Source organism: Canis lupus, chromosome 15 (assembly GCF_003254725.2).
Source record: "Canis lupus dingo isolate Sandy chromosome 15, ASM325472v2, whole genome shotgun sequence".
Taxonomy (NCBI): Eukaryota; Metazoa; Chordata; class Mammalia; order Carnivora; family Canidae; genus Canis; species Canis lupus.
In genome coordinates, this window is record NC_064257.1 from 46,340,426 (window position 1) to 46,362,194 (window position 21,769).

Consider the following 21,769-nt stretch of genomic DNA (forward strand, 5'->3'; position numbering starts at 1 on the left):
CAAACCAACCAATCCTAAGCCGGCTTACTCTGCCTCGCCTGTTTTTTCACATGGAAGGCACAATAAAGCCTCTTGCCCACATTTTTCTCCTCTTTTCTCTGCCTCTTGACTGACCCTGGCATACCATGCCTCCTGTTTCTAAGGACTGTGAGTATAAACCTCTTCCTTCCACTCAGTCATTTCCATGTCTGCGTGTCTTACCATACCTGATTCAAACAAATCCTAGGTACATTTTAAAACAGTCATGTTCTGAGACACTCAGGGATTAGAACTTCAGTGTGTCCTTTTGGGGGAATAAAACTCAACCCTAAGAGGGAAGAACCTATTTGCCCATATTTTATTTGCATTCCATCATAGGGCAGTGACAGTGATGCGACTCTGCAAATGATGAGCAGACTTGAACTGTAGTGTGCAGGAAGGAGAAGCTGTAGTAGCCCTCTGTTGTTAAATATCATCCTAGGGGAAGGCACTTGTTGCATTCACACTGAAAGTATCTCATAGGAGAGGTACAGAGGACTAAGGAATACAGCAAAAGATAGGTCCCCCACCTTTTTTTTTTGAAAAGTGACAAAATACATTTAAATTCTCTGTTTAAAGATATTGAACAGATGAACTGTTGTAATGGTTGATTTTTAGGACTGTATTTGATTCTGAGTAATCTATTTTTTTTCTTTTTTCTTTAAAGAAAGTGGAAGCCCAGAATCTCGTGTTAATGCTATCCATTTCTTGGTACACAAACTGCCAGAGAAAAATAAAGAAATGTTGGATATTTTGGTGAAACATTTAACAAAGTAAGCCTCTTTCTCTCCTACTTTCTTTGCTTCGCTCTGGGTGCCATGCAGGGTTCTTGGATTTGTAACGGTTGGAAGTGGGGCTCTCTACACAATACCAGGACCACGCCTGGAAAGCCAGGCTGGACAGTTGACTCACTGTGTATGTTTTGGACAAGAGCATTGAAATATGATGCTTTCGTGAAGTAGTATAATTATTTGCTTAACATCACTGCCAGCAACTTGGGGTTTGATTGGAAGTAAAAGAAGAGAATATTATCCACTTCCCTGTACACAGATTCTGGAAATGTGATTATAAGTCTGTTAGTGAATTTAGTCTAGTTTCACACCTACCTAACTCTAAATTTGAACATGGCCTTTAAATTAGTTTAATCCAGTAATAGGTAGTTATTTCATAGGATCCATTCTAGTCTTTTTACTCCTTTAAAAAGCAAGCAAAATGTAATCATTTCATGGAGAAATTAGCCCCCTCTTCAAATATAAATGACTCTTAAATCACTGTAATTGCAGAATTTTAGAGGTAAGAGGAAGCTGAGGAATGCTGTTTTAGAATGCTTTAAATTCAGTTATATTATTTATTATGTTTTTGTTTTACATAAAAAGAAACGGAAAGTCAGACGATATTACATCCTCCAAAATGTCCTACTGCTAGTGTAGCCATTCATTCATTTAGCCAACACATATTTACAGAATGCCTTTTTTAGGTGCTAGTGGATACATAGTCAAACAAGATAGATGAATTCCTTACTTTCATGAAGTCCCTTCTTTCTAAGAGAGAAAAGATCATAAACAGATTACAAATAAAAATACAAAATACTTTCAGGTAATAAGTGGTTAAAAAAAACAAGCTACAATGAGGGGTTAGAGAATGTATATCGGCTATGGGACTACGAAGAGGGTTATTATGGAAGGTATCTTAAGGGTGAGACCTTTGAACTGAGACCTGAATTAAGTGTCAGGGCTTCTGAGAACAGTTGTATAGGTTGATCACTGCACAGTGAATTGGGCCAAAGAGGTGAATATGGGTGCTCTGACCAAGTTCTATGTAGCTAATTCTAACAGAGGTACCATACAGTCTGGTCATTACTGGAAGCCAGGGATATAATAGTCTAGGGAAAAAGAGGATACTAAAAATAGAGGGAAATGGTAAAAGAAGATCTTCGAGGGGCACAAACCTAGCATAAACATGGAATTATTAAGGAAGCCATTGTGGTTACAGCCAAGCATCAAGAACAGAGGAATAGTAGGAAGGTAGGCAGGGGCTTCATCACTTCCTAGGGTCTTGTCAGATCCTATTATTTCAGAAGCAGACATTGAGGACAGTTGAATATCTTGACTCCTTGTTTTTAAGGAAATAAAGAGTTAGCAGAAGATTGTATATTCCCCAGCTATTGGCTCTCTTTTGACTGGAGACTTTCTCTCCCCACCTCTTCCATATCAGTGTTTCAAATCACTCCAAGCAGAACCTCATGACTGTGGCAAATCTAGGAGTGGTGTTTGGACCAACTCTGATGAGGCCACAGGAAGAAACTGTCGCTGCCATCATGGATTTGAAGTTTCAGAACATCGTGGTGGAAATCTTAATTGAAAACCATGAAAAGGTAAACTTCCTTTGTTTTTCCTTTCCCGTTTTTTGGCTTTATCTCCATACGAAACTATAAGATTCCCCACTACCTTTAAATGGTTTTGTTATTATTATAATAAAGAGTTTGGTTCTGAGATGTTCCCATTGAGCTTCAGTCTTCCACTGGATTTCCGTAAATCTGAAGTTTACCTGGTCGTCTGTTATCTCATTGGTTTAAGCATTTACCCAGATGCAAATGATTATCTACAATATAATATTGGACTGTTTAGATTCTTTGCAACCTTCAGTCCTATCCTTGGATTTCTCAAATTCTATTTTTGTAACACAGGGAAAATATTTTTGCCAATCTGTGTCACACTCTCCCTAGAAAAACACACTTGTAACTCCCCCTTATGTCCCATATGGTGCTAACAGTTTCCGGGGAGTCACATGCATCCCTGAATCTGGGAACCCCAGGTTAAGAATTTTGGTTTATAATGAATAATCTCTTTAGTGACACAGCTTTTTACTTGTTTCTCTATGATCTGGGGACTATAAGAGTCTTCAAAATACAATAGATTCTTTCAAGAACTTTTATGTAGTTTTTTTCTCATTATCATTATAGTTCAGGACCTTGCTTATAATTTTACTCACTTCTTTTAAGATAGGAAATTTGAGAACTGTTAAAATGCTTGGTTACTCATTTGTTTATTAGAGGTTTGTTTGTTTGTTTGTTTGCTTGTTTTCAACTGAGATTGCACTATATGCCAAGCGTGTATGAGGTACTAGGCTGCGAAGATGAACAATACAGTCCCCGATGGAAAGCAGCTCACAGTCTGGGAGGTGGAGCCCTATTTTGGGAGTTGCATCCCATAGTATTTGTCCCTGTCTAGCATGCTATATAACTTATTTATTGTCATAGTTATCTATTTTTCCCTGCCAGATACTTGAGGACAGAGATAGTTTTTTATACTTAGAATAATACCTGGTACATATTAAGCATTGAGTTAATGTTTATTGGATGAATTGATGAACTCAGTAAATTTTAAGGAGGGTCAGAGGAGTGGGAAAGAAAGAAACAACAGAGGTATAGTCTCTATGAGCAAGGCAGAGCAAGAGCCTTGTTGCATTTGCTGTTTGCTAGAGCAATTCTAGCTTGTGTGAAGAGTGGTTCCCACTGAAGAGTTCAGTATGAGATCTGGTCAGAGATTTTCTTGTCCATTATAGTGAAAGTAGCTTGCTCATTGTTATAAGAAGGTTTTTTTTTTTTTTTTTTGCTTGTTTTTAGATAGGAAGTGGTGCCCTAAGCTATCCAGATAATTTTAAGGAAAGATGGCTAATAAACATTTTTAGATGAAGAAATAATTAGGGGCACCTGGGTGGCACAGCTGGTTAAGTGTCCAACCTTTGGTGTTGGCTCAGGTCATGATCTCAGGATCATGGGATCTAGCCCCACATTGTGCTCTGTGCTCAGTGTGGAGTCTGCTTCAGATTCTCTCTCCCTTTGCCCCCCACCCTCAACCTGCTCACTTGCTTTCTCTCTCTCTCTTTCTCCAATAAATAAAGAAATCTTTAAGAAGAAAAAAGTAAATAGACCCACAAGCTTTGGAACAATGTTTAGTGGTATGGCTATCATTAGATTAAATCCCAATTAGGGAACTTCTATGCAGTTTATTTGTGAAAATACTAGCTCTGGGTCTTGCTCTTGGATGAAAGGATTGCCATCAAATGCTGCAGCTTTCTGTTTTCTTATTTGAAGCTGAGAAGATAAGTCCATGATTTTTCTACTCGGGACGTAGATAGTGCTGCTTTCACCTTGTTAACAAATCCTATAGGAATTTCCAAGTGGCATTGCTGAGGCAATTATAATAGTGATGGCAGATGAAACCAAACCCTCTCTCACAGATGAAGCTTTATAGAGCTAAGGAGAGGGCTTTCTGTTTTCCCCTCTGCCTTTCTGTGACTATGCTAGATAATGCTGTGAATGCATAGCCAATGTGAATTAAAGCACTGACTTTCCTATCAAGGAGGAGGCAAGTGAGATATTGAGTTTCAGATTCTTCATTAAGTGCGTGGGTTTAGATTTGGAAGCACAGGGTTGCTGGGGGTGGGGAGCTGTTAGCTTGGATTAGTTCATATTTCTGAGAACTTAATTTCCCCATTTCCTCTTCTTTTCTCTCCAATTTCATCCTTGTCTACTTTCACTCCCAGCTCTTTATTCCTGCTCAGCTGGACTCCACTTCAGAGTCCAGGCTCTGCTATGAGGAAGGATATTTCTGCTGATGAGAGTGGTTGGGCAGAGAAACTTCACATGGATGCATGTACCCATAGGAGCCTCAAGTTTCCTTGGCAACTGATCCATGTTTACCACCCAAAGATCTCGTGTTTGACTTGAATGTGGTGAGGGAGGGATATGGTTCCTCTTAGGAAATGTTTGAGAACAAAATGAGAAAGAGAGGAAGGAGGATAGAAGGGCTAAAAAGAAGAGTCTTCTGGGGGAAGAAAGAATTATAAGAGATAGGGGAGCAAAAAGCAGGGGCAGTGAGAGAGGGAATGAAGAGGCCTAGATAGTATCTACAAAGGAGAGCTGACGGAAGGGAGAGTGACAATAGAAGGAAGGCCTTTTCTTTCCCTCAGTTACTTATTTTTTCATCCTAGGAATGTGAAAAATGTTGACTCTGACCAGGAAAGTCACTAAAGCAGAAGAGGAAACTTTCAGCATATAATTAAAGCAAGAAAGCTCTAGATTAATTTTAGAGTTAGAAAAAGACCCAAGTTAATCTGCCTTGGAGATCACATTTTATCCTAGCCTCTTTGCTGTTTACGTAAGACCCGTATGTACTCTATAGGAAACTTAATCCACATGTTTTGGCCTCATTCCCACACAATACATTAAGATGTTGTTTTAAAAGAAGTGTTCATGGGCCAAAAATATTATCAAGGTCTTTCTTCCCGTGCAAACCAGAAAATTGCATTTCCCAGGTGGAAAAGGGTGCTGAGAAATTCCCATGGATTTTCAAATTGGGATTGTACCTTAGAATTTATGTATGAATTTTTCATAAGTTTGTTCTTTTTTGCTTTTTAAAAAAGATTTTATTTATTTATTTGAGAGAGAGCACAAGTGAGCACGAGCTGCGGGGGAGGAGTTTAGGGAGATGGAGAAGCAGACTCCCCATTGAGCAGGGAGCCTAGTGCAGGGCTCAGTCCCACAACCCTGGGATCATGACCTGAGCGGAAGGCAGACGCTTAACCAACTGAGCTACCCAGGAGCCCCCATATGTTTTGTTCTTGACAAAATATACTTCTTATGGATTGATGCACTACATTTGTGATGAGCACCTGCATGGAGTCAGATGTGGTGTGAGATTTGAGGGAAGTGAAGGCAATGAGTGCAGCAGGGAAAAGATCTGTCCGGCAGTAACTGCAGGATGTCATGGAGAATAAGCTCTCTCAGATGCAGATAAAACTGCCAAGACTTTAGAGGAGAATTTATGTCTGACTGTGAGGAATCTGGAACGTTTCCTGACTATGTGGTTTGCATAGGTTTTAATGGAGTTTGAACAGGTGGAAATGTTTTAAGAGGACATTTCAGGTATGGGGAAATCATGTAATCAGAGAAGCACAGAGAGTAGGTGTGTGTTCTGGGAATGCAGCTTCGGTTGGAACACGGGCAAGTGACATGAGATGTGATTGGAAAGAGATTTGGGCCAGGTGTGGGGAAGTTGGGAATGTCACCATAGGACTTGTGGATATCATTTTATGGGTACCAGGGCCTCTCATGGTTTTTAGGTAAACTGCTTCAGGAAGGTTAATCTGGCAGCAGGTTAGCAAGTAGAAAGTAGAGGGATAACAGACCAGGTGAGAGGTCACACAGCACATAGTTGAGGATATGGTAGTGAGAATGGGAGTTCAAGGGGAGCAGGAGTCATCTCCTGAGGTACAGTGGACACAGTCCAGGGATTGGATCTGTGGGCCATCTCAGAGGGTTATGTTATAAATGATGGTCAGTAGGTCATGACTGAGGACCCAATCCTGGGAGAATCTTGGTGTCATTAATAAAAAGAAGGAAAAATGGGTTTCGGACAAGAGTTCAGTTTATAAAATGCTGAATTGAATTGTTTGGATGTGTAACAAACAGTTGGAGATGTGGGACTCAAATTTGTGAGAGAATTTAGTGGTAGAAAGTATAAGATAGAAAGGCATGAGATTGGCATAGATAAGTATGCTCATTGTTTTATTATGCACTTTTGGTCTACTACATGGGGCACTTGTCTCCTGTAACTCTGGTGTCTACATCTGTGAATGTAAAATAGGTATTAGATATTTAAAATAGATATTATAGATATAATTAGGTACTTAAAATAGACATAAAGTAAAATATACATTGCATGCATATGGAATAGTATCCCTGTATATATACAGAACTCTTAGTACATATACTATCCCTTTATATCATGTGAGAAAACTGAAGGGTGAGAAATTAGCTTGTTTATGGGCACACTGCTGGTGAGTGGCAGGCAACACTTGGGTTGAACTAAGTAAGGATTGTTTGACTCCCATACTTTTGCTTCTCATAACTAGGAGAAGGTTAAGAGCAATATCCTTGAGAAACACCAAGATTTTTTGGTTAGTGGTAAAACAGGAGCCAGAAGAAACGCAGCCAAGTTTCAGTGTTGGGTTGTGAAGGGGCATTGTCAGTGATGCCGGACACTGTCACTTTGGGTGAGTATGAGTACTTACTCCAAGGGTAGATGTCTCTTGGAAACAAGAGCTGAAGACTTAAATGAGTGAGTGTTCAGCCATGGGTAGTAGCAGATATGCTCTACCTTGTATTTTTCCTGCACAACAGAATACACAGGTGGAAAAAGTCAGCACAGACAGGACAGGGAAGGGAAGGAGGAGGGTAGGACTGCTAGCACCTGAATTATATACAGTTTGCTATTCAGTTTCAATTCTAATGTTCTGTTAGCTAATTTCTGGGGTTGGGGGCTCATTAGGGGAACTGTGAAAGGTATGTTAAAGAACCCTCTTGGGACTTAATAGAGTTTATTGAAATGGAGCTCATTCTGCTATTGTACACATTTTTAGTGTTATAAGAGAAATTTGTGTTTATAATGTGACCCTTGCCTAGTCTCTCCCCTAGTCCCTGAGGGGCCCTAGTCGATTATGAAGAGCCTTTGAGAATCATCAAAGAAAACATTAATATCAATGTGGTTTTCTTTTATTATCTGTCTTATTTCATGTTAATACTTATATTGGCAATTCATATGAAGTAAGATATGCAATGTGACTCTCAACTAAATCACTTTACACAATTTATATAATTTTAATCCAGGTTATAGGCATGCCTTATTTTATTGCTTTTCACTTTACTGCCCTTTACAGATATTGAGTTCTCTACAGATCAGAAGTTTGTGGCAACCCTGCAGGGAGCAACCATCTATCAGTGCCATTTCACTTTGTGTCTCTGTCACATTTCACTTTTTGGTCATTCTTGGAATATTTCAATCTTTTTCATTATTATATTTGTCATGGTGATCAGTGATTACAACTTGCCGAAAGCTCAGATAGTGGTTAGCATTTTTTAGCAATAAAGTATTTTTTATTGAATGTGCATTGTTTTAAAATTTTTTTTAGACACAATGCAACTACACACTTCATACCCTACAGTACAGTGTAAACATAGCACTGGGAAACCAGAAAATTCATTTGACTCGCTTTATTACAATATTCGCTTCATTGCAGTGGTTTGGAACCAAACCCGCAATATCTTTGAGGTATGCCCATATATTTATCTTGTTAAGGATTATAATTGAATCTTCAGTGTGATATGCCAGATGTGGTGCTCTAGTTGCCTTTAGCTTTGTGTGGTGCTTCAGGTTGCCGTGGTGTTCACGGATTCTGTGATACGCAGTAGGTCATGAAGGTTTTTTCTAGTGTCAGCCTTTATATACTTCAGTTTCTGTGGACCACAGGGTACCGAGAGATAATCACATTTACATAAGAATTTTCCTTGATAAGAATTCTTAAAACTTAAAAAAAATAAACAATGTAGTCTTTGAAACGGTATGCTGGCAGCCTTTGTCTCATTTTTTCCTGGTGAGAAAATGGAGGGCCATTTGTGGCTCATGCTTTGTGGAAAAGGCTGATGTTCTGTTCTTGTTCTGAGGTATCTTCAGTAACCCTGCCTGTAACGTATGTTACAAAATCCTTGCGAAGGGCCAGTGTACCTCCAGTCACAGAGGAGTCAAGATGAGAAGGGCATACATGTTTCCTATCAGGCATGCACCACAGTCAGAATATTAAATTACATGCACACGTGAAGTACACCAAATGGCATGTTGCATTCCTCTTGTTAACCTTGGGACCAACTTTCTGACCTACATCCTTGTCTTTGCCAAAAGCTAGAAGATCATGTCCTAAGTTCAGTGGTGGGATGGGTTCCCTAGTCGATCTCAACCTGCAGTCCAGCAACAGCCGCATGTAGACTGGTTTTGGTTTGGGGCATCCCACGCCTTGGCTCCTGTGGCTGCAAAGGCGAGGCACATCTAACTTTCCTCTGTTGAAGATGTGCCTCGCGTACTACTTGCATACTACTCACTTGGTCTCTGTCATCCTTGACTATGAAAGAGGCCCAAGTGAGTAGTATGCAAACCATTTTCCTTGAGGTGCAAGGAACCTTTTTAGTCTTAGAGTGTGCCTGTCATTCAGGGGAAAAAGAAATCTCTTTTTTAAAAAAATGCAGCCTAAAATGCTTCTTGATTTAGCTTTGCTGGCACTGGGTTGCTAGGCAGCACCAGTTTTCATGTGAGAGAAAAATAAATATCTTAAACAACAGCAATGGTAATAAAACTCCAAAGCTTCTAAAAGCTTTGTTTGCCTGAGTAGTGATGGTTCAGTTTAGAAGTCAAAATCCCGTGGCAAGAAGAGTTGACAAATTGCAGGAGGGGTGGTTTTTTCCCCTTCTCCCAATTTTTTGAATGTTGGCATCTTGACATAGCCATGGACACTTACTTTACTGTTAGTTTTTTTTTTTTTTTCCCCTCAGTAGGGCCTTGCATTCTCTGGATTGTTTAAGAAGCAGCTTTAAAACCACAGAAAACTTTCTCTGTGCCTTTCTCCTTCCTCAAAGGAGAGTCAGAAGATAATAATGACATTGTCTTCTCAGTTCTGCTCTCTGTTTAGCTATGCTGCAGGAAGTCCCTTCTCTGAGCCTAGGTGTGGATAGGAGGGGATAGGTAGTGTTTTCCCATGGTACTAGCATCGTGTGATAAGAGAAAATTTGGGAGACAAGGTTCTTTCATTCTGCAGCATTTTAGTGTCCAGTATAGACAAAGCACTGGGGCTGTCTCAAAAAAATCAAAGAGCTGCATATCAGAAGGTGAGGGGATAGATTTATTTTCTGTTATCTAAGAAAGCATAGTCAGTACAGGCGAGCGGAACTTGCTAGGAGGTGAATTTTTGATTCAATAGAAGGAAGGACTCTTAATATTTTTAATAATGAGAATGTGTTCATGTTAGAGATGAAGATTGAGAAGCTGGAGAAAGAAAGCATGCCTAGGAGAGCTGGCCCACTCAGAAATTCTCTGCCAAGGTCCTTGGAGACACAGAGCTGCAAAGACAGGTCGTTAGAGCCTAGCTCTGGGCTTGGAACTTGGTACTCAGTCAGTATTTGTAGAATTAAGGATGATGAGGAACAAGATTCTTTTGTTCATCTCTCTTTTTTGAACAACACCAAGAGTTCTTGGAAAGGAAAATAAGAAATCAGGAGTGAGGGATTGGTAGAGGATGGGTAGGTGAGCAATGGTGAAGGTACCATCAGATGCCTTTCCTTAGGGGACAGTGTGGGGTTGGGGTGCTTATGGGCTTGACCATTTGCATGGATGTGCCCACTTTTATTTTCTTTTATAAAACAAAAACCCCAGCTTTCAGAGCTGTCTCTTTCACTTCTCTCAATGTAAAATTAAGAACAATAATAATTATAATAGCCAATATTGGCAGAGGGATGACTGTGTGCTGGGCACTAGGCTTAGCTTTTTCTATGACATTTTATTGAAATACTCTATATAGGATCACATAATGTAGCACAGTGAGCTCTAAAGTGAGATTCCTTGGGTTGACAGCTCCACCAGGTATGTGACTTCTGTGTGATTTGGTCACCCTGTTGATTCTCACTGTCAGTTTCCTCCTCTGTGAAATAGAAATAACAAAAGTACCTCTTCAACAGAGCTGTTGCAGAGATGAGGTGAGCTGATCCACACGAGGTAGTCATCTCACTGCTGTTGCACAAGTGAGGAAGATGAGGCTCAGGGAGGCTTAATCACTTGCTCAAGGCCATCATCCTAGAAAGTGACCAAGCTGGGATTTGAGCCCAGTCTGTCTCCAAAGCCTATCCCTTAACCTTACACTGTCACTGTCTGATAATGTGTGTATAAATATACACATTTTTTATATTAAACAACTTTAATGACTTATGTGTATCTTTTAAAAGACTTCATGTTTATTGCTGTTTTTTTTTTTTATAGCAGTGTTAGTTTACAACAAAATTGAGAAGGAATTGCAGAGGTGTCCCTTATATCCCCTGCTCTTCCTTCCCCGCCCACAGAGCCTCCCCATTCTCGGTATCCCGCACCAGAGTGTTATATTTGGTGCAGTTGATGAAACTATACTGACATATCATTATTGTCCCAAGTCCAGAGTTTCTTTGGTTCCCTCTTGGTGTTGTACATTCCATGGGTTTGGCCAAAGGTGTTAATATGTATTTATCACTAATGATGTTTCAGGCCTCCCCAGTTACCTTTGCCAACTCTAGCGAAGAAACTCTGCTTATCATCTCTTTCCTTGTGTTCATCAGCATAAGGATAATTAACAGATAATAAGAAAGCTTAATATTTATTAAGTGCTCATACTGTAAAGAATTTTACATTGGGGCACCTGGCTGGCTCAGCGGTTGAGCATCTGCCTTCAGCTCAGGTTGTGATCCTAGGGTCCTGGCATCAAGTCCTGCATCTGGCTCCTGATGGGAGCCTGCTTCTCCCTCTGCCTATGTCTCTGTCAATCTCTGTGTCTCTCATGAGTAAATAAATAAAATCTTAAAAAAAAAAGAATTCTACATCATAAATTCATTTAATACCCTGCTCAACAGCTCTGTGCGGTAGATATCCTCCTCATCTTACAAATGAAGAAACGGGCTTAGGGTAAGAATTTCCCCAAGTTCACACAGCTGGTAAATGGTGTGCTGGGATTTAAACCCAGGACTGTCTGGCTCTGGAGGTGGGACCATTAAACCCTAGACTATACTGCTGCTCTGTCCGTTCTAAGTGGCTGTAAATAGAAGGCTTTATTTATGTGATCACTGTCCAATAGACGGGACAGCTATGTTCTGATCCTTAGAAATAGCAGATCTAGAGTATATGTAGATTGAACTAAATCACTAAAAATAGAATGTTTCAAGGTCTCAATAAATTTTCAGAAATCCAAAAGTACACCAAATAGTGTCAGTGGGAAAATATAAAGTATCACTTCAATAATACATAAAGAACTGATTTTTCAAAACTTCAAATAAGGGAATTGAGAATAGGCTATATGTTTTTAGCAAAAACTTTGGGATGAACAGAAGTTTATATTAATAAAGTATGTATACTGTTGAAGCCTATGCAATGACAATATGGTCACTTGCATCAGATTAGGATGCTTGCAGAGGAAATGTTTTTATTTTCTTTCTTTCTTTTTCTGGAAAGATGTCCTGCTACTATCTAGATAACCAGGGCAAGGAGAAGAGTATTTTTCTAGACTCTGAACTCTGTCTCATCCTCTTTTACCTCTCTCTGATCCCCCTCATCTGTACCGACCCCCAGCCACTTAGTACAAATATGTCCTGGCAGACAGCCCAGTGCCTCTGAGAGCTGCTTGCTGTGGAGCTCATCCCTCCTATAGGTTTATAAGACATGGTACCTCTCTAACCTAGATCTGCTGGTGAGAGCTGGCTAGATGTTCAAGAGGAGTTTCATTGGAGTCTGGGCTGAGTCAGGTTCTCTCCTCCAGAGATCTGGAATTGGGATGTGGAAACTCAGCCAGTTACTGTGAGATTACCCCTGGGCTCGAGGCTCAAGAGACCCTAGTGGTGGGTCAGGTGCCCAGGAGAAAAAGGCAGAGAGGGCTGGGAAGGATGGGAAATCTCATTAGAAGAGGGTGCAGAGCTGAGAAATGGAAAGTTGTTGGTTGACTCTTGATGGCCTCAGGTACTGATTCAGAGCAGTCTTGAGTTCCAGCTCTTTCCACTTCCTGCTGATTCCTTTTAATAAATCCCTCCTTACTTCTGTCAGTTTAGTACTGTTTTGGTTGCAATTAAATCATCTTTGGACAGTGTGAGAAAGTTTACAACACAATGTACTTGCAGTTTGATAAATTTATGGATACATGAATTATTCATCAACTTTGATTTAATTCAACTTAAATTTTGGTGCCATCAGGTAGCTCCAGCATGTCCTTAAAACCGGCTGCTAATTAGGCCTAGTCCTTAGGGAAACAGATCAAGTGAGTCTGGTCAACAGAGTTTTTGGTAGAAAGTGGCATTTTGAGGTCACCCAAATCTGAATTTGTTGTTCTGTTCCCATGATTTTGGCTAGAGCTTCTTTAACTTTCTTCTTAAGTGTTCTCAGACCAGTATTTAGACTATTTTCTCAACTCTAACATAATTTATTTTTTTTTCTAGGTAATTGTGTTCCCAGCTGTTGGTCTCCAACCTGATATCCCCATTCCATCCCCGACTGTGCTCTTACCCATTTCCTGGTGGGGTGGGCCTCTGGTCTGCCACTTAGTTATTTAGCATTTTAAATTCTACTTGGCACCTGACATACTCTTCCTCGGTCTAGAGCAATAGTTTTGATGTTTTATTATATTAGGACCCAGTCTAAAAATTTAATGGAAGCTTGGGGCCCTCTTCCCAGAGGATCCCAAAATGGCTAAATTAAGGGTTGACAGTTTTAGCTCACGCACAGTGGGGCATGGCTGTTCTGTTTCTGCTAGGCTTCTATGAATTCGCCAATTTCCTTTTCTCAAATAATGCTATTAGATATACACAGAAGAGGGCAGTCCGGGTAGCTCAGCGGTTTAGTGCCACCTTCAGCCCAGGGCCTGATCCTGGAGACCCGGGATCAAGTCCCATGTCAGGCTCCCTGCACGGAGCCTGCTTTTCCCTCTGCCTGTGTCTCTGCCTCTCTCTCTCTCTCTGTGTGTTTCATGAATAAATAAATAAAATCTTTAAAAAAAAGATATACACAGAAGAAATGTAGGTGCAATTTTAAGAATTTCTGGTCAAGAACCTAGAACCATAGGGAAACCAAGAGCTGCCATACATTCATGAGAAGTTAGGGTCTAGACCATGTCTTCAGGCTTAGCCTTTCTTGTTTTGCTGTTGACTTATTTTCCCTGTTTCTTCTCAGGGGGGAATAGATAAGGATATCACTCATCTCAGATTCCAACTTTATTTCATCAGTGACACTTCATTGTTTCTGTTGCCTACTTGGGGCCAGCCACCAAGGAAACCCTTTATTAAAATACTGATTGCTCAGTTTGGCCATGGAAAGAATGAGCCCACATTGAAAGGCATGGCCCTTAAACAATGAAAGGCAGCCATTTCCCATTTTTTTGAGATGTGTTAATATTCAGACTTCTGCCTGGGTGAGAAGCAGAAAGAAATTGACTTGAGGCAGACTGAAGAAGGCACCTCTGTCCTGGCCAGGTTTTCATGGTGCACTTTTGTTGTCTCATCTGAATTCTTCTGAATTTGCCTGAAATTAAAGCCATTGGGAAACACCATTGCTGCACTTAGTGATAACAGAGCTGACCATGTGCTAGTATTTTGGTTCCTGCATCCTTAGCATGGCAAACACTAGTGTCCTACCTAACTAAATGTTTTGACTAATGAATGGTAGCTGGAAAATGGCTAAATTAAGGGTTGGCAGTTTTAGCTCATACACAGTGGGGCATGGCAGTTCTATTTCTGTTAGGCTTCTACGAATTCTCCAATTTCCACTGTAGCTAAAAGAGTAGATTAAATGTTTACTTGATGAAGCAGGCCACTACATAGTATCCTCCAAATAGAAGTCTTCCCAGTAAGTGTAGTCTTGGGTCCTCAAGACCACTGCCATATTTGGGGATGTGCTGGGAGGGGCTTAGCCTATACTTGTACTCCTAGCTAGATTCATCACAGCAATGAAGTAAAGGCACACAGAGAGAAGGCAACCTGAGTAGAATGTGGAGGAATCCACATGTAGTTTTGCTCATGCTCTTCCTTCCCAGGAGAGGTCACACAGAGCGGACTTCCCACAGCACTGAAAATACAATAACATATGTTTGATACTTCTGTTCAGGAAAGCCCATTGGAGACCAGTGCCTATTGGAAGGTACTCACAGGGGCATCTTTTGCCCACCATATACCAGACTTCCAGACTCCCAGATGGAAAGCAGGTGTTCCACATAACCCCCAAATATGCATATTTATGTACAAACAGTTTAAGCATGGCGGGCCATCCTAACCTTAGAGGGGATGATTTATAACAGTTTAAAGAACTGTTTGCCAGCCTGGTTCCCGGACACCAACTGAGGGCCAGCTTTGCAAGCAGGCCTTCCTGCCAGGATGTTCTCTGTCTTTCGGATGTTTAACCTTTTCTCTTTTGCTTTGGAAGTGTCTTCTCCATTCTGTTGGGGAAGTTGGTGTTGCCAGCCCTATTAGGAAGTACAGGATTAACTTCACTGAGGAGCATGGGAATCTACATGAATGTGGTCAGTGCAGGTCAAGTGAGTTTCAAGCCATGCAGCCTTATGTTGCTGGACTAATTTGGCACAGGATGAAAAGTCCCTTAAAAGCCCTCCTTGTTTTAACTTTCCAGTTGGTTGATTTCTCCTTGAGAATGACCCCAGAGGGCAGGAATCAGTTTTGCCAGCTTTATTTCTGTTCTTCAGCTTTACCGAGTACTGTCACTGGGATCCCACATTTTCTCAAGGATCAAGGTGGTGCCATGTCTATCCCGCTCTCCCTTTTTGGCGTCTGGTCAAATCCCCCCTTTTCTTCTTGGCCTAAGCTTTGTAGTGTCTGGCTGACACTGACCCTCCTCAGACTGGCATCCTCCTCTGTTTAATCTTCTGGATTTTTCTCTAAAAAATATTTTTGTTAAAAAGGTAAAAAAGCTAAAAAACAAAACAAAACAAAAAAAAAACAAAACAACAACAACAACAAAAAAACCCTCCAGCCTTCAATGAGGATTTGTTAGGTGAATTAATACTGTCTTCCTCCTCCCAAGCCATTATTTTTTCTCATGCAGATATTTGTAGAATTGTTGTGTCTCTCTTTTTTTTCTTTTTACCACCAGTACCATCTCATCCATAGTGATTTGGGGGAAAGGTTTGGTTTCCTTTTATTTGTGTCCCCGCTCTTCTCTTGACCAAATGATGATGACTTCTATTGATCTGTATGTAGTATTGTGTGTTTCTTGTTACTATAGAGATACAAATATCTAGAATTTTAGAGTAAAATCTCATTACTTAAAGGTTCTTAAACCTGTACTAAGTCTTGAAACTGCTTCAGAATAATTGAAGAATATCAATGAATTAAGCTGGCCACCAGTTAGTGATTGATGTAGTTAGATGATATGCACATAGGAGTTTATTATATCATTTTTTACTTGTATATATATCTCAGATTATTCATGATAGAAATCAAATGATCTGATATTTGATGTTGGCATCATTTCTTTTATGCACTTATTAATTCATTCACCAAACATCTATTAAGCTGCTTCTTCATGCCTTATATTCTATGGACAGGCACAAAAGATTAAGAAAAAGAAAAAAAAAAAAGCAGATCTTGCCTTCTGGAAGTCCAGTGTGTAACAAACTGACACAATGGAGATCTAGTGACCTGGCCTGAGGATTGTGTGAGTTTGGATCTACAGGAAGCTGGTAGCTTTCTTTATCCAAAGCCAGGTTAAGATCATTTCTATACTTTGAAGACTTAGTGTACTAGGCATTCTTTTGTGAATCAACTCAGTTGTGTCTTCAGAAGGTATTTACCCATTCCACTCACAGCAGTGAGCTAGGCCTGCAGGAGATCTAGCAGACGTGATTATAAAATTCAGAATTCCTTTTCCTAAGCATTTTAGTCCACCTAGGGAAGAGGGTCGACATGAAGGGCTTCTTGAGTGCTAGGTGTTCCAGCCACCGGCTAGCTCTCATTTATATGACTCAAAAATCAACTAGCCAACCCAAGATGGTAGGCAGTATTGGTTGTGTGTCTTGTTTTTTTGTTTTCTTTTAGGTGATACTGTTTTCTTTGTAGTTGACAGACTAATGCAAGAAATGGAAGTTTGGAGAGTTGAAATTAACTTACCCAAGGTCACACAGCTCTGGTTTATTCATTTACAATCTGCCTTGTTCCAAAAAGGGTTTCAGGCAGTTAAACCACACAGTTAGAAAATTCCTTGTGGTCTTTCTACTGTCCCAAAAAAAACAAGACCATATTTTTTTTCTTTTTCAGCTTAAATGATGCATAGTGTTTCAGTTGATATTACCACTCAGATCGCTCCAAGTTTAAATTGTACAAAAGTGCTTACGTATGTCTCTGTTGGAATGTGTAGGAGTAAGAAAGGAAATCTCTGTATTTGATTTCATAAAGTCATGAGCTTTCTATAGTTACTTGGGCCACACATGCCAGTACTTGGTTCTATGCACAAGACAGTTCTTATAAATCATTGTACAGCTGGTGGGTTGTTTGTCATCATTATTACTTATTCTTAATTACCAAAAGTGCACATGAGCTGCAGACTGTAGATTGTGCCAAACCAAACCTCTAAAGTGGTTGGACTAATAGGTTTTGAGGAAGATTTGTAATCCTTTGTAAATGATAGCAGTGCCGTCTATATTCATATAAAGAAACAGTGTACATCAGAAACTCACACAAAATCAGGATCATAATCTCAAGTATATGATTCTGAGGATCTGCCTCCTGTTTTCTTATTTGTTGCTGAATCAATTTTGCTTGTTTTGTATATTGAGAATAGAACTTATTTATAGGCTGTGCCTTTTTTAAGGTAATTGTTTCTCTTTCCCTAACTCAGCAATAAGTAGAAGTGGAGACATTCTTTCTCTAGGAAAGCCTTTAGACCCTTGATTTCTCTAGAATGTCATTTCTGTTTAGATGGAAATGTGGGACATGTCCACTAAGAGGATTAGTCAGCCTTTTCAAAATTTAATGAAGGTATTAGGTCATTTGTGCTTAATGTGCTAATAAGCTCAGAGTAAGCTGTCCTTACTGATGGATTGATGTGGAAGGATCCTCAGAATGGTGATTGTTTAGTGTGTATACTCCTTTTATTCCATCTTTTCTGTTGGACTGTGTTACCTGCAATGCTCAGGGTCACAAACACCCATGGTTCAACTTTTTTGGAAGTCCTCTCAGCTTTTTCCAAATTCCATGTAATTTAAAAGAAAACTCTTTCACTTGACTTTATTATTCGAATGAATCCAAACTCTTGTAAATGGTTTCTAATTCTCCATTGTTCTCCATTCTTGGCAGCTTTCCTGCTCATTACTGTAGCCAGTTTTTATGTTTCATACCTCTTTGAGAATTTGATGAAAAATAACAGTCTCATTTTCAAAAGAAAAAATACAAATGCATATATACCATTTACGTACAATTTGAGGGTATACACTACTACTGAAGTCTATAAGAGACCTCAGGAACCCCTGCTTTGGTGAAATAAACTTAGGTGATATTAATACAAACAATGTGGCCCATTTATAGAGTGTGGCAGTGAAGGAAGTAGTGAAGTATAACAAATTTCCTTACTTATGTCTTTACCAATAGTATTTATTATCCATTTATTATCTAAAATAGATATCCCAAACACATGCTTTAAGATGGTAGGTAAACTCAGATCTCAAAATCTTAAAATATTAACCAAAGATAGGTTAAATGGAAAAAAATAACACCATAGTTTCAGTCAATTGGAGGAAAAGGCTAGAGATTAGCCAATGACATTTAAAAAAAATTGGCATGGGCCCTATCTGTTTTACTCCTAACTCAACCTTCCACAGATGTGATATGGAACAGATGCATATGTAATCCTCAAAATTCCTTTTTGGATGAAGATATAGAGATGGTTTGGGCAGCCTTGGGTAAGACTTAAAACTTCCACAAAGGTAGAGACTCCTCCAGACCACCCTGTTCTCCTACCAGGGAGAGTGGGTAGGATGTGATGTACCATGGACTCTCTCTCAGACATTCCAGAGGCAGTGATCTCCAGCAATAAACAAAGTCAGAAAGAAAACCTCAGAATCAAAACTAAGTAAAAAAAAAAAAAAAAAGAACTTTGGTAAGAGAAGAAGATGGGAAAAATGAACCCCAAGAGCAGAGAGGGGAATGCCATTTCCTAGCCTGATAACTTGTAACATGAATGTCTAGAAGTCATGTCTCTTACCTGGTCCATCTTCTGCCTGGATAATGATAGGAAATGGGGATAAACCAGCCACCAGGTCAGAGACTGCTGGGCAGGGGGTGAAGGGCCAGGGCCTCTGCTGGAATTGTGTACAGCCCAGGCAGGAGGAGTGAATGCAGACACAGGCATTTTGGCAAAAACCGCAGAGATGATGTGAAAGACCAGGTTGCTGCATCCTTGTCCTCCTCATCCCCATTAGTTATGGACTGATTGTGTCCTCTCAAAATGTTGAAGCCCTAACACCAATAGCATGGCCCTGATTGGAGATGGGGTCTCCACAAAAGGGAATTTAGATTAAAAGAGGTCATAAGGATGTGGTCTTCCAACAGGACTGCTGTCCTTATAAGAAGGGGAATAGACACCAGGGATATGCATGCACAGAGGAAAGGCCGTGTGAGGGCACAGCAAGAAGGCAGCCATCTGCAAGCCCAAGAGAGAGGCCTCAGGAGCAGCAACCCCTGCAACCCCTGCTGGCACCTTGATCTTAGATTCCCAGTCTCTAGAACTGTGAGAAAATTAGATTTTTGTTATATGAGCCATCCAGTTTGTGGTGTTTTGTTGTGGCAGCCCAAGCAGATGAACACACCATTCTCCAGCTACAGAACACTGGGCAGGCAAAACTGTAGTGTATAGAAGAAGAAAACAGACCTTCACAACATGGGAAGAGATTCAAGGACATGTCACCCATGGTGTAGTGATATGACTAAAGTGTTCACAAAGCTGCCCATTTAAAACACAAGTATAGTTGAAATCAACCAACCAAAAATATTCAGTGTGCAGTCTATGTGACTGTATTGCAGGAGGAGAGGAGAAAATGTACACTGTAGTAGAAGAATCTGTTTTGGAAGAAATACCAATCCAAGGAAGAGAAGAAATGAACTTACTAAAATTTATCTCTGTAGAAGAATATTTAATGAAATGGGAGTTGAAAATAAAATGATTAAGGAGGATTTCTTTAAAGGTACTGTCTGAGCTAAGGAAACAGACTGACGTGTATAAATTTAAAAAAATCAAAATACGTAGAATCAAAAATTAAATTATCCTCACTGATGACACTATCACAGTCAGTGGAAGGAGAGACAGATAAGAGAAGTCATAGAAACAGACATAGAGCAAAAATGGCCCATCACAAGTCACCACGGCAGTACAGAATGAAATGCATGGAACAGAAATAATTTTAATGATAAAATAGATGAAAGCATTTTTCTGAATCAAGGTGAGACCCTAATCTGATGAAAACATTCACTGAATTTCAGGAAGCCTCAATTTTGAATTTTAAGTCCTTCAGAATTATCCGTTATAGGTATGAAACTATGATTCAGTAATTAGATTTTTTTATTTTTATTTTTTTTAGATTTTGAAGAAAAAAATCCACTAGGAGAATACATCTGGTTGTCTCATATTTTCCTACAGCAACTCAGAAGACAATAAAGCAGTGTTTATAGGTTTTGAGTATTTATTTTTGGCCACAAACAAAAATTCCAAATTTCAAAAGACAGAAATAGTACAGATCATTTTTTTCCTGATCTGTAATACTCTAAATCTAGAAATTAAAAGCAAAAAAGAAAAAAAAAGTCCCTGGTCATCTGGAAGTTTAAAAACTTCCATGATTCATGGATTAAAATAGAAATTAAAAAATTTTATAATACCTAGAAAAATATTATGAAAACAAGAGTATCAATACTTAAAGAATCATGCAAAAATTATGTTCTGAGGAAAATGTATATATAATCAACCTAGAAAGAATGAAATAAGTTACACTTCCACCCACCTCCCCCCAGGTTTGAAGAAATTAAGAATTATGAAAGATGAAATTAATTAATTTAGGAAAGAAAAAAAGTGTTTTTTATAAAACCTCTTGCATTTTTGGTGGAGTGGGGAGCATAAAATAAAACAGATTTTCTTGGCTAAGCTCGTCAAGAAAAACGAGTGGGAGAGAAGGCTCACAAATATAAATAGAAACAAATGTAGAAATAACCATAGATACACGGTACACAGAATTTTGAAAATCTGAATAAAATTAGCGAACTAATAAAGAAACCAAAAACTTTAAAAGAGCTGTCATCTCCCCAAAAAGCACCAGGCACAGATATTTTCACAGGTGAATTTTAAACTGGGAAGAAGTCATTTAATCTGTTAATGTTTAAACTAGTCCACACCATAATACAGGAGAGTTTCAAATTCCTTTTATGATGCTGGTAGGGTACCAATGCCAAAGTCTGTCAAAGATAAAGTTGTAGATCAATTTTACTTAAGCATATTGTGCAGAGACCTTAAATAATACATCAGCAAATAATAGCGGTACTTTAACAGTATAATATTTCAAGCTAAGTTGATTTTATCCCTGAAATACAAGGGTGGCTCAATATTAGGAAATACATTAATATAATACACCATATTATTAAGTCAGAGGAGAAAAGCTTAAGCAGATGCCTAAAAGCATGTGATAAACTCTCCATAATTCCTAGTGAAATATTTTAATAAAGCAGAAATTGTGGATACTTAAAGATCATTTAAAATGTGTATTTTAACCCATAAGTTAATATTCTTTTTAATTATTGAAATGCTTAGAATATTGAAATTGTGACTTGGCTCACTGTTACTAAGTAACTGTTGTCCTAGAATTATTAGACAAGAAAATCAAGAAAGCAATAAGAGGTCGTTTGAAAACTGGAAGGGAGAAAGTTCGCATTATTTACGAGTGTGATTTAGCCCCAGAGCTCTTACATACACTAAAATGATTCACTGGGATTAAGGATTAAAAGTAATTACCACAATCGATAGCTTCCTTATAGACTGCAAGGCATCAAAAAATACAGTGGGAGAGTAAGCCCTATTATCAGTGTTTTCCAGAAAGATGAATTGCCTGCGTGTAAGCCCAAATCAAGAAGAGATAAATCACTGGTGTGTAAGCTTAA

The 21,769-nt window shown here is 39.2% G+C and overlaps 1 protein-coding gene across 10 annotated transcripts in view; it reads left to right on the plus strand.

Annotated features, from left to right (window-relative positions):
• ARHGAP10 (Rho GTPase activating protein 10) overlaps positions 1-21,769 on the plus strand; it is a 316,861-nt gene that overhangs the window by 218,234 nt on the left and 76,858 nt on the right. For all 10 annotated transcript variants that reach the window (XR_007402325.1, XM_025438802.2, XM_049094179.1 and 7 more), the window contains 2 exons: positions 686-791; positions 2,233-2,392. Coding sequence is in view for 9 of the 10 variants with exons in the window: in XM_025438802.2 (XP_025294587.1) it covers positions 686-791; positions 2,233-2,392 (266 nt within the window). In the remaining variant the exon portion in view is untranslated. The remainder of the gene's footprint in view (positions 1-685; positions 792-2,232; positions 2,393-21,769) is intronic.